Below are 14,873 nucleotides of genomic sequence, written 5' to 3'. Positions count from 1 at the left end.
GAGACATGAGCATCTCCTTGCAGCCTATTGACCTGAAATCCTGACATAGTTAGAGGATGCTCGTCTCAGAGGTTCAGACCACAGACCCTGAGCTGCTTCTTTTCTCTCATCCACTTGAAGAGTTGCAACTCCGTCTCAATATTTCTTTAGGATATCCAGGCACTATGTTGCATGTAGGTGGTTTCTCAGAGTTCATAGAATTCTTTAAGCTGGAAAAAAGAAGGCTTCATGATCATTAGACTATGAGCCTCATTAGGGTAGAGGCCTTATCACTTGTTCAATACCATGGCCTCAGTATCTAAGTATGCTGTACACAGAAGGTATTTAATAAAGATTTGTTGATAGATTGATTGATTCCAGTCCAGGAATCACACACATGTACACTAATTAATTCAAAATAACTGAAAATTATGAGGTGCTATGTACATTATGAGCTCCAAGAGATCAGGGATTTTGGTCTGTTTTGTTCTCCTGTATATCCGAAGTGCCTTGCATGGTATCTGACACACAGAGGCACTAGTAACTATCTGATAAATGTATATATATGATGAAAAATGTACTGAAATCAAAATATTGACTCACCGACATATATTGCTGCACGCCATTTACAAATTTGGGTCCAGCTTCTTTCCTTAAATTGATCAATTTTGAGAGGTGCTCATAAGCCACAAATTCATTGAAGAATGTCTTATAACCTATGAGTTTGGCAACCATAAAACTATCTTGCCAGTCCACGCCCATCATGAAGGAAAAGGGCATGAAGATGTAGGAGCATATTAGCTAAAAAAAAAAAAAAAAAAATCAAAAACAGATACTTTACGAGAGTAGTGATTAGCTTCTGCCTCACCTTCATGACAAGATTGTTCCTGCCCCTCTGTGTCTCCTTTAGGCATAGAAATCCCTTCACGTACCCTTGCCCACCTTTATCCATTAGGAGTCAAGGCTGAAATTAGGTCATTTGAAGTAATCTGAATTCTTGGGTTGGGTCAGGAGAGAATGACTGAATGTTGGGGGGAGGAGAATGGGGGGAAGAAGGGAGAGGGGTGGGGAGGTGGGGAATACACGATAAGTGTGTACACTGGGTAAGAGTACATTACAGGCAGTTAGGGAAGTCTGTTCACAAACCTTTTATTTTTAAACAAAGATAGGTGGAAACAAAATGGAGGAGAAACATGGGAACATTATACCTCAAAACTCAGTTGTGGGTAGTCAAGCATGTTTCCGAACCAGGACAGGGCTGAATTCATAAAAGATAATAAGGCAATGAAGGCAATCAGGTTTACAGCGATATTTGCCACCAGAGAGATGGATGAGGACGCTCCCTGTGTTGCAGCTTCTAGGAGATTCCTCGAATCACTTTATCAAAAAACAGTAATCCCAGAATTACCAAAGAGTTGTCGGTGGATGGACGCCATTTCCATCTTAATCAGAACTCATTCAGATGGAGAAACCAACTCTCGGGCTCATGCTTGAGTCAAAATTCTCACCTGGATTCCATGAAATCGTGATGGCATTTGTAATTATTGAGTATAGATGATGGTGTCTGCTATACAACTCTTTTAATATGGTCATTTATAATTTAAAGATTGGGAAAAGATGAAAATAGGTTTTAAAAATTACACTTAACTAAAAGTAGCTACAAGAGAATATTTATAAAATATTCATGATTTAAGAACTAATAATTCAGGGTCTGAATATCTATCACCTCATTTAAGAAATGGAATGTCACCATCATCTTTGAGTTCCATTCTCCTGCCCCCCATGCACTCTTTCTTAATCTCAACCTCTTTTCTCTAATCTCAGAAATAACTGGCTCTCTTGAAATTTGCTTATTATTCCCTTTCTTTTCACTTTTCCTACTTGTCTGTATCCCTAAATAATGTGTAGCTTTACACATTTGCTAACTTTATAAATGGAATCACACACATTCGATACATTCTTTGACAACTTGCTTTTCACTCATGGTTATGACTTTATGTACTTATGAACAAAGGATGAATCTCAAAAATATGTTGGCCGATTCATTTTTTTATTTCCTGAAATACTTTTGAACAGCCTAAAGTCCTTAATTTTTTCCATGTTTTTCTTTTCTTTTACACAGGGCCAAAGAAAATGAACTGATGAGGGGTTAAGGATATTTATATCACACTATCTCTTCCCTATTATATAAGAAAATTCTAGAAATGATTAGCCTATGGCTTTCCAACGATCTTAAACCAAAACTCAATGAACACTATACTATGTTTAAAGTAAAATTTCTACATTGAATAGTCAAGGAAATGTATTGACATCCAGGTATTTAGAAAGGTTTTCCTTAAGTGTTGAAACAAGATTTTTGGGGTGACGTCTAAATAGTCACTGGGAAATTAAATTCAGTTTACTGCCATAATTCACTGTGCTCTCCGATTATCAAATATTTGCTGTACTTTGAATTTGGACCACCGTGCACTGTCCCCCACCACTCCCAGCTTGTGTAGTCATTAATGTGGTGAACATGTTCTACTCACCCATTTTCCATTTCCATGGCATTCTTGAGGGTTATTTTAGGTGTTTCTGTCTCAGGCCAAAAGAGTTTAGCAACAGCCAGTGATGCGGGTGCTGACATAACTGATGCAGTTAACAAGTGGGTGGATGAAACCTGTGATTTCAGGAGAAAATGCCAACTTAGGTATAGCTTTTCTGTTATACTCAAAATGAATGACCCACAAGTCTTATAAGAGAAAAGATGGTCAGGGACTGATCCTATGCCAGAAAACAATGTTTCTTTGGAGGCTTGGAAAAGCTCAGTTAGCCAAGTCAGCATCACCTTGAGAGTCAGAGGGAGAAGGGAGGAATTTGTATTAATCATATCCTTGAGGAGAAGCACAAAAATAAAGTCAAGTCATTTCAGAAGAGAATTAATTCTATGCTGTAGAAACTTTCAAAGAAGTCTCTTCCATCTTTTTGTTGTCCTTTTGAATGTTTAAATAGTCCGTAAGGCCCATATTATGTCATCAATTTAGATAAGGGATGTCTGGGGTGCAGGCATAGATACACCCCTCTCCATCTTCCTTTTGCTCTCCTGAAATCCTTTGTGTCTTTACACAATATGTGTTAATCCAGAGTTACTTTAATCTGTAAGCTATTTCTGTTTTCTTCACTGCTGGTCCACTTAAACTCTTTCCCCACCCCTTCCCACACCTTACTGTTTCTCCATCCTTGTCCCTGTGTTTTCAGAATTCCAGAATCAGCACCTCTCCCTACTGCTATCTGGAGCTTGTCCAGCTGCTATTTCTGATGTCCTCTTGCCCCTTTTCTTCCTCCCTCTTCCTACTCATTGGCTCCCCGAGGCCCAGATGAAGTCTTGGAATGAAACTTGCCTATGTCGTAAGAATTCCTAATCACCTGGGTCACTTCTATCCTATTTCTCCACTAGGGGTTTGCCTCTATGTGTGGCTTGTAAGCTCTGTGCTTGGGGCATGTGCACCAGCTATCATGATGTTCTCCAGCCCCATACCATAGGCCACCAGCTCTCTAACTGGGATGCACATTGGAATCTGGGGATTTAAAATATATATTGATGCCTGGGTCTCATCCCAGGAGATTCTGGTTTAATTACTCTGAGATATGGGCCTGGGCATAAGGGTTTCTGAAAGCTCCAGGGTGATTCTAACGTGCAGTAAAGTTTGGGAACCGCTGCTGTAGGCCGGAGGTCAGAAAGCATTTACTGTAAAGGGCCAGGGAGCAAATATTTTTGACCTGTAGTACCACAACTATTCAACTCTGTAGCATAATAGCTGCCATAGAGAAACAAATGGGAGTAGCTAGTTTCCAAGTAAACTTCAATTACAAAAAAAAGGGAGTGATCTAGATTTGGCTCATGGGCCACAGTCTACTGACCCCTGGTCTACATTACCTTTACTAATGTCAGTAATAGTTTTATTTATTTATTTTTAGACAATTAAAATTTTCAGCCAAAGTAACCTCATAACATTTCATTCTGTGATGGTTGGATATAATTCACCTTTAGGTGGCAGGGATCTGAATGAAGCCCCAAAGCTCCTTGGGGTCACTCCACTCAAATGCCAAAGGAACTGTGACCAACTGTATAGAAAAAAGGACACTCTTTTGGCCTCCTTACCCAGTAGCAATGGAAAAGGAAAAAAAAAAGAAAGAAAGAAAAAAAGAAATAACAAAAGTAAAGGAAGAAGAGATTGTACTTTCCATAGATTAACCTCCAAGTATTCTTACCCCAAAAGAAATGTATGCGCCTAAGACACTTCCAGCAATGGTAGAGAACCCAGCGGTCATGATCGCGTGGAGTTCGGATCTGGTGATGTACGGTAAATACGGTCGGACCAGCAGTGGAGACTCGGACTGGAAACGAAGAACAAGATTAAATGTTCCCTTTCAAATTTGGGAGTCTTTGCCAATCTACTCAAATTTCCATTCTCTAAAAGCAGTATTTCTAAGAGTGTACCTCAGACCAGCTCCATCAGCATCACATGGGAACTCCTTAGCCATGCAAATTCTCAGACTGACTGAATCGGAAACTCTGGGAGTAGGGCAAGGAATCCAGATGGTTCTGATGCATGCTAAAGTTTGAGGACCCATGCCATTGATGTCTGAGTCATTTAAACTCCAGGTCACTGTGCTTATGGTACAGAGCCATGTGTAAAGTTTGCAAAGCTTGCAAGGCCAAATGGCCCCAACCTATCCTAGGATTGAATTCTGGTGGCTGCATGTGCTTTTATAAGGTGGGAACCTCATTGGCCAAGTAACTCCACCCAATGGCCTGGCCTTGAGAATTGTGATTCGCAAGCTTCTGTGACTTTCCACTTTCCAGCTTCATTTGACAGACCCTAAACCACTTTGCTGACACCACAGGGAAATAGAGACACAAGTACACACACATACACACACACACACACACACACACACACACAAAAGAGGGGCTGTGGCTATGCTCAGGAACTGTGTGTGTGTATATGTGTGTGTGTATATATATATATGTGTGTGTGTGTGTATGTGTGTATAGATAGATAGATAGATAGATAGATAGATAGATAGATAGATAGATAGATAGATAGATACTAGCAATAACAAGGACAGGGGCCTGCAATCCCTTTTCTCATTGAGAATCAGAGACCCTTCTCTTCCCCTTGGGTGGAAAGGACTTGGAGTGGGTGTAGTTGTAAACGCTTGAGGCCCATTAAGGAGGGCAGGCTGACTGCCTGTAGAGTGGGGCTCTCCATAAATAATAGCTGTATTTTTAGCATGTTAAGTATCAAATTGAGCACCATAGAAGCATGTGTGCAATTTTACAATTTTCCCCTCATTATTTTTAATTGTTTTGTAAAATTGAATGTGTTGAGCTTCAATTTATGGACTAAATAGGAACTCAGTACGTGAGCCCTCTCACCCTGCAGGTAGGAGTAATCAACTCAAGATGGTGCCCTAATTAGTCCTGAGAGACTTTATGACTATAATTACAATAATCAACTCCTACGGAAGGAAGTATGGGCCTCATTTGACAGACTATGCTCCAGGCTAGAAGCTGGGCTTACCAATAAGAAGGCTCAGCCTGCTTGGAGCAGTTGTAAGCCTAGGATCTGGGGCCATGTGTTTTTCTGGGTTACTTGGTTTTAGCTTCAAATCCAATTTCCTTCAGCAGCCATGCTAGCAAGCATTCACACTTGGTTTCCACGTGTGTGATGCCATTCTGCCTGAAGCTACACATCCCGAGTGAAGAGGGTGATCATTACTATTTCTTACTCAACTACACTTTAGGAATGCTGCTGTTTTGAGGGATATCCCTGGCATTTTTTTTTTTTTTTTTTTTACTTAAATGAACTTAAGGCAAAAGAACATTTATCTATGTGATGGGTCAAGGAAGTGAAAGGGCTTTTTTGCTCATCGGCAAAGACAAGACTGTTGCCCAGTTCAGACAGGTGTGAATGAGCTCAAGGATTTGTACAGCTTTATGGTTGTTGGTCAAAAGCCTTTCTTGATCTCTTTCATTACCATGATCGTTATACTGTAGAATGAGAGGCTGCCTGTGCATGTTTGCAGCTGCAGTATAAATGGTCAACTCCATTTGAGTGGACAAGCTGCTAGCTTCTGAAAGGTGAGCCAGAGACCTCAACAGTTCAATAAATTCAGAAAAGATTTGTTCAGAATTTATAAATGAGAAGCCCAATGCTTTGATAAAATGAATCAATCATTTTTCCTCTCCATAAATTTTCAAAAACCCAAATCCCACGTTAGTGCACCTAGACTCTTGGAAGAGATCTCTCTCTCTCTCTCTCTTTTTCTCTCTCTTGCTCTCTCTCATTCTGACTTTTTCTCTCTCTCTGGATTCTAGATGTTATCAATACTGACAGTTCCTTTTTTGACTCCCTTCCCTTACACTAAAAGAAGTAACACAATTTTTTAAAAATTCCACTTTCTAAAAAGAGTATCCACTTCAGCAGGTGTTTTGTTTTATTTTTTGATATTACAACTTACCTGTCCAACAAATATATTGCCGGCAGCAACCACAGATTCAACAGGAGATGATCCCATAGTAACTAGCATTATCCATCCAATCTAAACATGAAAAGTCAATGAGAAACTATTTGTATACACAAAACCTCAAAGCAGGGATAAAAATCTTTAAACTGGAGGAAAATGCTGTGGCCTTCAACAATTGTTGGCAGGTAGTGATGGTGTTACATGTGAATATATCATATCTAGTCCATAGAGCAGGCAGATCAAATCCTTCTATTTGAGTGGTGTGAGTCCTTGTATATACTTTGAACATTATACAAATGACTTTCGATTGAAATATTGTAAACAGGTATGCAGGCTTTACTGAATACCAGGCATCGTTTTAAGCCCTTGACTTGCATTTTTTCTCCTTTCATTCTGCTTACACATGAGCAAAGTAATTCTGAATGTTTAAATCAACAATTAGAAAATTATGGGCCTTGGCACTCTTGCTGAAATTCTGAATTCTGCTGGGATCCTGCCCCCCCACCGCCCCTGCCTCTCTCTCTCTCTGTCTCTCTGTCTCTTTGTCTCTGTCTCTCTCTGTCTCTCTCTCTGACTCTCTCTCTCTCTCTTATTTATTTACAGGGATCAAAAGAGGGGCTGTGGCTATGCTCAGGAACTGTATGCACTGCCTTGTCCTTGTGTGCATTCAAACCATCTTACAACTTTCCTAGTTTTCTGATTTAACATATGAGTGTAGGACTGACTCATATGTTGCTGGGGCAGCAAGAATGAGATTAACTTTTCAGACCTTTTTTCTTTTTTAGATTTGTATGCCCATAAAACTCCCCCAGGAATGAAAAGCAGCTTCCCCTTTTTCTCTTCCTGCTTTGATCCTCTAGTAACTCCTAGACCAGGAGTACCCACTTTTGTGACCTCCTGAGGTTAAGCAGTGACTCTGTGTTAGGCATCAGGTGGACAGCTGCTTTCCCTGGCAGGTGTCTGACCTGTTGGAGTCAAGTCTTTAGCTAAAGAAGTGATTGGTAAGGTTTCTTGAAGATATCCAGTGGGTTGCAAGTCAAAGCCCTGTTAGATGTCCCTGAGATAAAAAAAAAAATTCCCTCTGTGGACACATGTAGGATTTTGGAGGTTTCAGTCTAATGACTTGGGTGGTAGTGGTGGATCTTGGTACAAAGAGAAAAGTACTTTGGAAAAATCTCAATAAAAGGCTTTTAAAACTTTGTCCTTGAAATAATCAGCTCTACATCTGTCACCCAATCCCTTCCAGTTCTGGTACCTTTCTAATGATCCATTGCATCAATCCAAGGTAGTAGAGCATGGACGTGACAGTGCTGAAGAAAACCACGATCGGCAGGACCTGGGGGCGGAGTGGGCATGACAGTGATCGCAGGTTAACGGTTGGTCTCAGCAGCATTAGTAGGTTTCAGATCAGTCTCCTTTCTGCCTCCTTTTCTCCCTCTGAGACATCATAAAAATACTGGAAACTTCACTTGACCTAAACAATACTTTTACTGGGAAGCTTCCCCATTTCCAGTCTCATTCTATTTTGTTCTGGATAGCATATTTCATAGGAAATGACATTTTTTTTTTCTTTCTGTGCTACGATGAGCTTTCCTTACTTTAGTTTCTCAGAGAAGGGATGAAGTTTTGGGGGAATTTGTAATAACTGGATGAGCAAACTGAAGGCTACCGGCAGATATGCTTGTTCTTATATGAAACAGACATGGGCATCACCACTCATTAGCAGAGTGACCTGGGTGGAGATGAAGTGTGCATGAACTCAAATTCTTATTCATAGTGTCTATACAGATCAGATACAGCATGGTAGGTGCTTATACACAGTGCATCCCATAGAGTAAGCACTCATTTGTTTAGTTTTTAAAGTGATAATTATTTTACTTATAGAATTTTGAATCACTAAAATGATCAGACTCAGGAAACTAGTTTACCTCTGCTTTAACAAAATGGTGTTTTTCTAGGTCCTATTTTCCTGATGCCCTTTGGGTGCCTTCCGTGCAGCCTGTGTCTACGAGGAGCAGTTTCTACCCTGCAGAGGTTACACAGAGCTGCAGTCCGCATCCCTCTGCACTTCTACCCCTCCACACCCCTTCCCTTCTGTTCTCCAGCTAAACGACTAGGGACAAGCTGCCAGCAGAGGCACAGAATGACCAAGGAGAAGATCTAATTTAGAAAAATCTATTAATAATATATTAAAGGACATTCTGTGCCATTATTGACAGCTCACTCACTTATCTGCTTTTATTGGCTTGAATGGGCAGACAGAGCCTTCCTGAAATCTTCAGAAAGCTAGAGGGGCTCAACTCTCCCATGTTCCCACAGGGATTTTTCTATGGGCAAAATGATGGAGGTGGCTCCTCGGTGGGGGACAAGGTCTGAAGACACTTGGACAGTCTGGGCAGCAAGTTACTCCTTCCTTGTGGCTTTATTTTTTCCAGTTCTGAAGCAGTCATAATATGAGCATATTTCAATCTCAATTTATAAAAAATTGATCTTTCAGAGAAGGCATAGCTATCAGCACCAAAGCATCAAATCAACGGTTCAAAAATATCTGCAATTTTAAAAGAGATTCACCATTAACAGTTGGCCTAACTGAAGCTGAGGTAATTTGGAAGTAAATTTGGAGTCCCTAAGTGAGCAAATAATTTAGAAGTGTAGGAACAATAACACACCACAAAAAAAGACAGCTGGAAAAAAAAAGCCACATGCATCTTTTTGACTCATCATCAGGTATTTGTAGGGATTTCCCAGAGGAAGGTGAGCTTCCTGGGACTTGTGGGAGCTTCAGGAAGGAACTTATTAGGCTTGGGCATGGGGCCAGGTTGCCTTTCTCCAGTAGAATAACATCCCTCCTTAGGTTGAGAGAAGGCCCAGCTTCTATGCCTGCCTAGGCAAAGGCTGTACTGAAGGAAAGATGGGAAAGATTTAGCATGGGGGTGGCTCTAGAAGAACAGAGTTTTGATGTGGGTGACCAGCTGTCCTGGTTTGCCTGGGACTGAGGAATTCCCTGAGTGCAGAGCTGTCACCAATCCTGGATCTGGAAGCCATTAGTGGCCATATGCCTACCATTCTTTCCCCCTCAACCATTTCCTATCTTTAAAATAAAATAACAACAAAATCTTTTCTTTGAAATCTCAGATATTATTACCCCATATGATTTTCCTAAGTATCTTAAGCAATGCTACAAGTTCCCCCCAAAAGGATTTGAATATTTCTGACTTCCTGTAGATGGTTCCCTTAATGGCAAAGTAACAAAATAAAATATTTGTCGTCCACTGACTTAAGATATAATTGTAAATGAAAAAGAGCGGTAATGTGTAATGTCCCTATGACGTGCCTGACAGGCATATACCTGGTTTCTGGTCAGTTACTGAGACTGAGAAGTTACTGAAAAGAAAGTGACTTTATATAAAAGGAGTTTGGCTTTACCTTAAATGCGAAGAGGTGGTCTGTGTATTTCTCACCAAAGACAAATATAGCACCAGCGTTGGTATACTCCAAGAAAATCTGAGTTGAAGAGAGGGAAAGAGCAGATCATTAAAACCACTGAACCAATGGTTACAATCTACAGTACTACCAGGCTCTGCAGAGGGTAGGGACTCAGCAAAATTGTTAAATAGACTTGGGAAGTTAATTTTCTCAGTGTTTCCCCCTCTACTGCATGGCCTGGAAGTGTATTTTTGAACTATACCTGCATACAGATTTCCTGTCATTTTTGACATTCAGTCTGACTCTAGGATGCTCTAGAATGAGCCAGGTATGGTTATTCGTTCCAGCAAGCCATAGATGGCACATAGGTGGCACTCATCACCATTAGATGCAAAGAAAGCCTGTTTCGCTCTTTGTGGAACCATCTTAAAAGCGTGATACCCCTTGGGCAGAATGAAGGGGTAACCACGATAGGGAGTCATGTAGTGGATGATATGGGTAAGTGACAACCATAATATTAAAAAACTAGACAGATTAACATACTCTACATAAATAAAATTATTTGTCTAACTCATGCTATAGAATTAAAATTTGGGTAAACTAATTCAGACAAATAAACCTATTTCTGGCATGTCTTGAGGACTGTATCTAAATGGTAAAAGCACTGTAAAAGCAAGGTGTTCATTTGAACCCACCTTACCTGAACTTGTTTGCCCAACCAATCAAAAGCCTTAAATCCAGCCTCAGTCCTTAGTATTAAGAGCCCAAGAAGAAACTGCAACCCAATTCCCCAAAAGACAGGCCTCCAGTAAACCTAGACAGAATGATGAAGAGACAAATCTTATTAGAAAATGAATGCTGAACTCAGCATCAATGCCCAGAGGATCACTGTTTCCTTGGAAACGTCACACATGTGGCCTATGACCCCTCTTCTTTGGGAGGCCAAAGCAGTCTAGGGCGGAGACTCTCTTGATAGAATCATACCCACACATCTCAGGGTTACATTCCTTCTTTCTAATTCTGAATTTGAAGACTTCAGTCCCAGGAGAGTATGTAACCATTATATCATGATAAAATAATTTGGACATAAGAGTAGTTTTAGAAGGGCTGGTAAAGGAGGAAGGATCTGGTTTTCCTAGTTGTGCTGTTGGTATTAGGTACATGCCATTATTTCTCCTGTCTGGAAAATGGAAAGGCAGAACATGACTTCTCTGTGTGCCCACGGTTTGTTGATCTGACAATTTGTAAGCGAATTAAGTGAAATTGCATCCTGTCGAGGGGCTCTCATTTCACTGTAAAAGGAACCAATTAACTCTAATGCAGACCCGGAGAGTACAGCAGTAATGGACAATCATCTGCTTTTGTTTTTGGTGCAGAGATGAGTGGCCTGTAAAGAACTATGGGATTGGAGACATAGAACACAGTGGAGATGTTCACCAGAACAGGACAAAGGTTTTGGGTCATATCGGGTGACTTTTTCCCCTTGGGTCACCCTTTCAGCCAGTAAGTTTTCCAGAGTTTGCCATTATGAGTCACACTTGAAAGCTTCAATGTCTCAGAATCCACGCTCATTTAGTGGGTTACGAGTGGACAGAACAAGGATGAGAATTGAATTCCACATGAACAAAACTGTTTAAGACAAAGTTGTATAGTAAAATAGCCTAAATTTTAAATGGAAATTTGATAAACCGCAGAATCCAATGGTAGAATGCTAGATTATTTGCTGGTCTGGGGAAATCTGGATTAGAATGGATGAGTTTTCTCTGAATGTGTGTTTCACAGGGTTGGGGGGTGGGGTACATGAATAGAAATGGACTTGACAGGAGAGAACATCTCACTGGTTGTGTAACTAGAAAATTACTGAGAATGAAAAATGAGAGAGTAACTGTACCATGAAAATTGCTGAGGAAGGAAGGGCGCCCTAGTCACTTCAAATATCATAGCAAGGTAAGACAAATATTGAATAACAGTTAAATTCTTTCACATTCCTTATTTTGAGCAATTTACAGATGAGAAAACAAAGAGGGAAAACGCCCAATAAAGATCAATTTCATACTTACTTTGGTTGGGTACTTGGAAAATAGAAATAGCAGGATAATGTACATGATAATCCCGCCAAAGGACACCAGCTGCTGTTGGCCCAGTTTGGCGGTGTCAAAGACCAGCCAGAAAATGATCCCCAGGATCAGTGAGCTCCAAATCACCCTAAGAGAACCGAAGGCATTGGCATCATTTCCTGTGCTAACTTCAAAATCTTATAAGGCTTAAACCACCAAACAAAAAATATTAACAAGAGTAACATACCCTGACACCAGGAAGTTGTGCTTCTAGAAATTGCAAATGACCTTCTTTGGTTGTGGCTATAAAGGCAAATAGCCAAAAAATTAAGCAGTGTGTCTCCTCACCTCCACAACTCTCGGGCTCTTTGCTGGTGCAAGGATATATAAAGGGGTCAGAGAGGAAAAAGGATGTTTGGAGAGGGAAGTCTAGTCATTTCTTTGTGAGATCTACTGGGAATCATCACCTCTGTTTTGGGAGATGGGTGAGTTGTTACCTTCTTCCTTTTAAGGGAGAACTTGAAATTGTTTTTTGCATTTGGAGGACCTCACCTGAGCCTCAGAGAGCTAAGTTGGACTTTAAACTGGGTTCTGACTCCCTGAGGAATATGGCAGGCATGACAAGGCTGACTCATGGCTTGGATGACAGAGCCAGAAAGGGTGCTGTGTTAGGATTGCAATATCCTGGTTTATTAGGCCAAGGATGTGTGAGGTTTCCTGGTAGATCCCGTGTGGGCCATGCTGGGGAAAACTGGTCCTGGGTCCCTCCACCTGGAGAGAGAGGAGGTCCTACAGACAGAGTCTGAGGGAAAACCCCTGAGTGGTCACCTGTGGGACACAGGATCCCATAGGAAAAAGTTGGCTTAATAAGTCACAGGTCCCTTCTCCCACTGAGGCCACAGCAGGAAGCCATCTCCCCAAGTCAGAACTGTCACATGTTTTGGACAACATTTTATTATTTAGTAGCTCTTGAAATTAAGGCAGTTTATAGGAACATTTGCACACATCTCAAATGAATCATTGCTCTATTTAAGTCTTGATTTTCTGTTTGTAAAATGAAGGCATTTTAACAGATTATCCTCTAGGTTGTTTCTAGCTGCAATATCCCATAAGTGAGGAAGGAATTTCAGAACAAATTTTTTGGAACAGTGTTGGAAAAAACTAATATCCCTCTCAACTGCAATAAGAGAACCAACTGCATTTACCACTTCAGCCAGAACCAATGGCTGTCCAGAAGCCTTCTGCCAGGAGATAGGAACTCATCAACTCGATGTTCATATTTGGCCATTAAGTGATCCCAGACCACAAAGAAGCTGGCAGCCACGGTGATCACGAAAAGAGGAAGGGCTCTGTGAAAGTCCAGCACACAAGCTGCAATCACCATTGCCAAGTAACCTGTCCAGAAAGCAAAGGCAGACAGCGAACATCACCAACACCACCTGAAGACCTGCTTCCAGCATCGACCTGGCTCAGCCGAGGGCAGGTTCAGTTGACAAACCATTGAATGGAAGAATGCTCTTGATATTCTTAATATGACTGTTGGCTCCTCTGATTATAAGGACTATATTTTGGGGATTTTTGTTTTTTTCAAAGCAAGTTCCTAATAATCTCACCACGAATGCTAGGAGGACAGGGTGCTAGGTCTTTTTTCTTAGAGAACCTTCTGAATTCTTGAATCTTGATGCTTGATCATTGGGCCTCTCACTTAGTACTAACCACCTTTTCCTGATATCCAGACACAGCAAGCAGGTAAGAATCTATCAGATAAAGCCCAGGTGCTAAAGCAAGCACTGGCAAAAAGGTATTGATTCTCTTGGCTTCCTGCTGGGGGACAACCCTAATCAAGGGTTTACTGTAGACAGTACGGTTATGCCCTCAGGCCAGAGGAATAGGCTACATGACTCTAGGCAACTCCCAGCACTGTATCCACTGAAAGTATTAATTGCTTGTATTTCGCCCTGCAATTAGATTCCTACCCTGTGATTACTGCCATGTTTTCCATTCACCTGATTTGCATTAACCAACTCTCAAATTCGCCTGACAATAACAAAGACCTTGAGCATGGGTAACCTGAAAAATTAGCTTCTGGCTGCATAAACCAGACAGGGAGACAGTCTGTATAGGCACCCCAACCTGAGACCCGCAACTCAGTGCCTTCTTGATCTACTTCTCTGTCTCTCTGGATGATTCAGTGTGGTCTAGAGGAAGAGGAAGATTTATTTTCTTTCCATGGAAAGCTCAGCATAATATTTGGGGGACCCTTGAAGAGAGACATTGGTATCCCATGCCCTTTTGTTATTTACCTGCTAATAAGATGCCCCAGATGATGTATCGAAAGATGGTCTTGTGTTTCCTACAAAAATCACACACCGTAACATACTTCCTTGCCAGGTACCTATCACAACACAAAAGCAAAATGACAAGCGGAAGTAAACGCCAAAAACGTGAAATAAACTGGCATGTTATGGCTAGATGAGGCTTTGTAAATAAAGCAAGTAAACGAACAAATTCACAAAGTATGTGTTCTACAAAATCGAAATGGGAAACATTTCATTTTAGACTAAACTCAGCCATGGCTTAGATCGACCTCTTCTGAATGGATGTGCAAGCCCTGAGGGATTACAGAGATGGAGAAAACATGCTCCTGAAAATAGAGCAGGGGAGATGGATAACGAACCAAAAGCTGAAAATAAATCATAGGATGAGAGTGTTTCTCACTGGACTACGAGGGCCTCTGTGAGCTTTTAAGCCACAGTTATTAAAGGCTGATTAAAAAGAAAATCCATGACTAAAGAAGCTGTGGTACATATATACAATGGAATATTACTCGGCCGTAAGAAGAGATGAAATACTGCCATTTGTGTCAACATGGATGGAACTTCGAGATAATGATGCTAA

At 40.9% G+C, this 14,873-nt stretch overlaps 2 protein-coding genes across 7 annotated transcripts in view; one reads left to right on the top strand and one right to left on the bottom strand.

The window, feature by feature from the left end:
• The window catches only part of SLC28A3 (solute carrier family 28 member 3), a 46,363-nt gene that overhangs the window by 5,808 nt on the left and 25,682 nt on the right, over positions 1-14,873 (bottom strand). For both annotated transcript variants that reach the window (XM_039875650.1, XM_039875649.1), the window contains exons 4-14: positions 14,279-14,370; positions 13,181-13,370; positions 11,979-12,123; positions 10,619-10,732; positions 9,919-9,996; positions 7,748-7,828; positions 6,487-6,567; positions 4,231-4,356; positions 2,508-2,638; positions 1,188-1,356; positions 583-780 (exon numbers count right to left, since the gene is read on the bottom strand). In XM_039875650.1, the coding sequence (XP_039731584.1) occupies positions 583-780; positions 1,188-1,356; positions 2,508-2,638; positions 4,231-4,356; positions 6,487-6,567; positions 7,748-7,828; positions 9,919-9,996; positions 10,619-10,732; positions 11,979-12,123; positions 13,181-13,370; positions 14,279-14,370 (1,405 nt within the window). The remainder of the gene's footprint in view (positions 1-582; positions 781-1,187; positions 1,357-2,507; positions 2,639-4,230; positions 4,357-6,486; positions 6,568-7,747; positions 7,829-9,918; positions 9,997-10,618; positions 10,733-11,978; positions 12,124-13,180; positions 13,371-14,278; positions 14,371-14,873) is intronic.
• The window catches only part of RMI1 (RecQ mediated genome instability 1), a 226,723-nt gene that overhangs the window by 196,000 nt on the left and 15,850 nt on the right, over positions 1-14,873 (top strand). The window lies entirely within an intron of this gene.

The sequence above is a fragment of the Pteropus medius genome, unplaced genomic scaffold, assembly GCF_902729225.1.
Source record: "Pteropus medius unplaced genomic scaffold, Ma_sr-lr_union100, whole genome shotgun sequence".
Classification (NCBI taxonomy): Eukaryota; Metazoa; Chordata; class Mammalia; order Chiroptera; family Pteropodidae; genus Pteropus; species Pteropus medius.
This window is presented reverse-complemented; position numbering and strand designations above follow the sequence as displayed.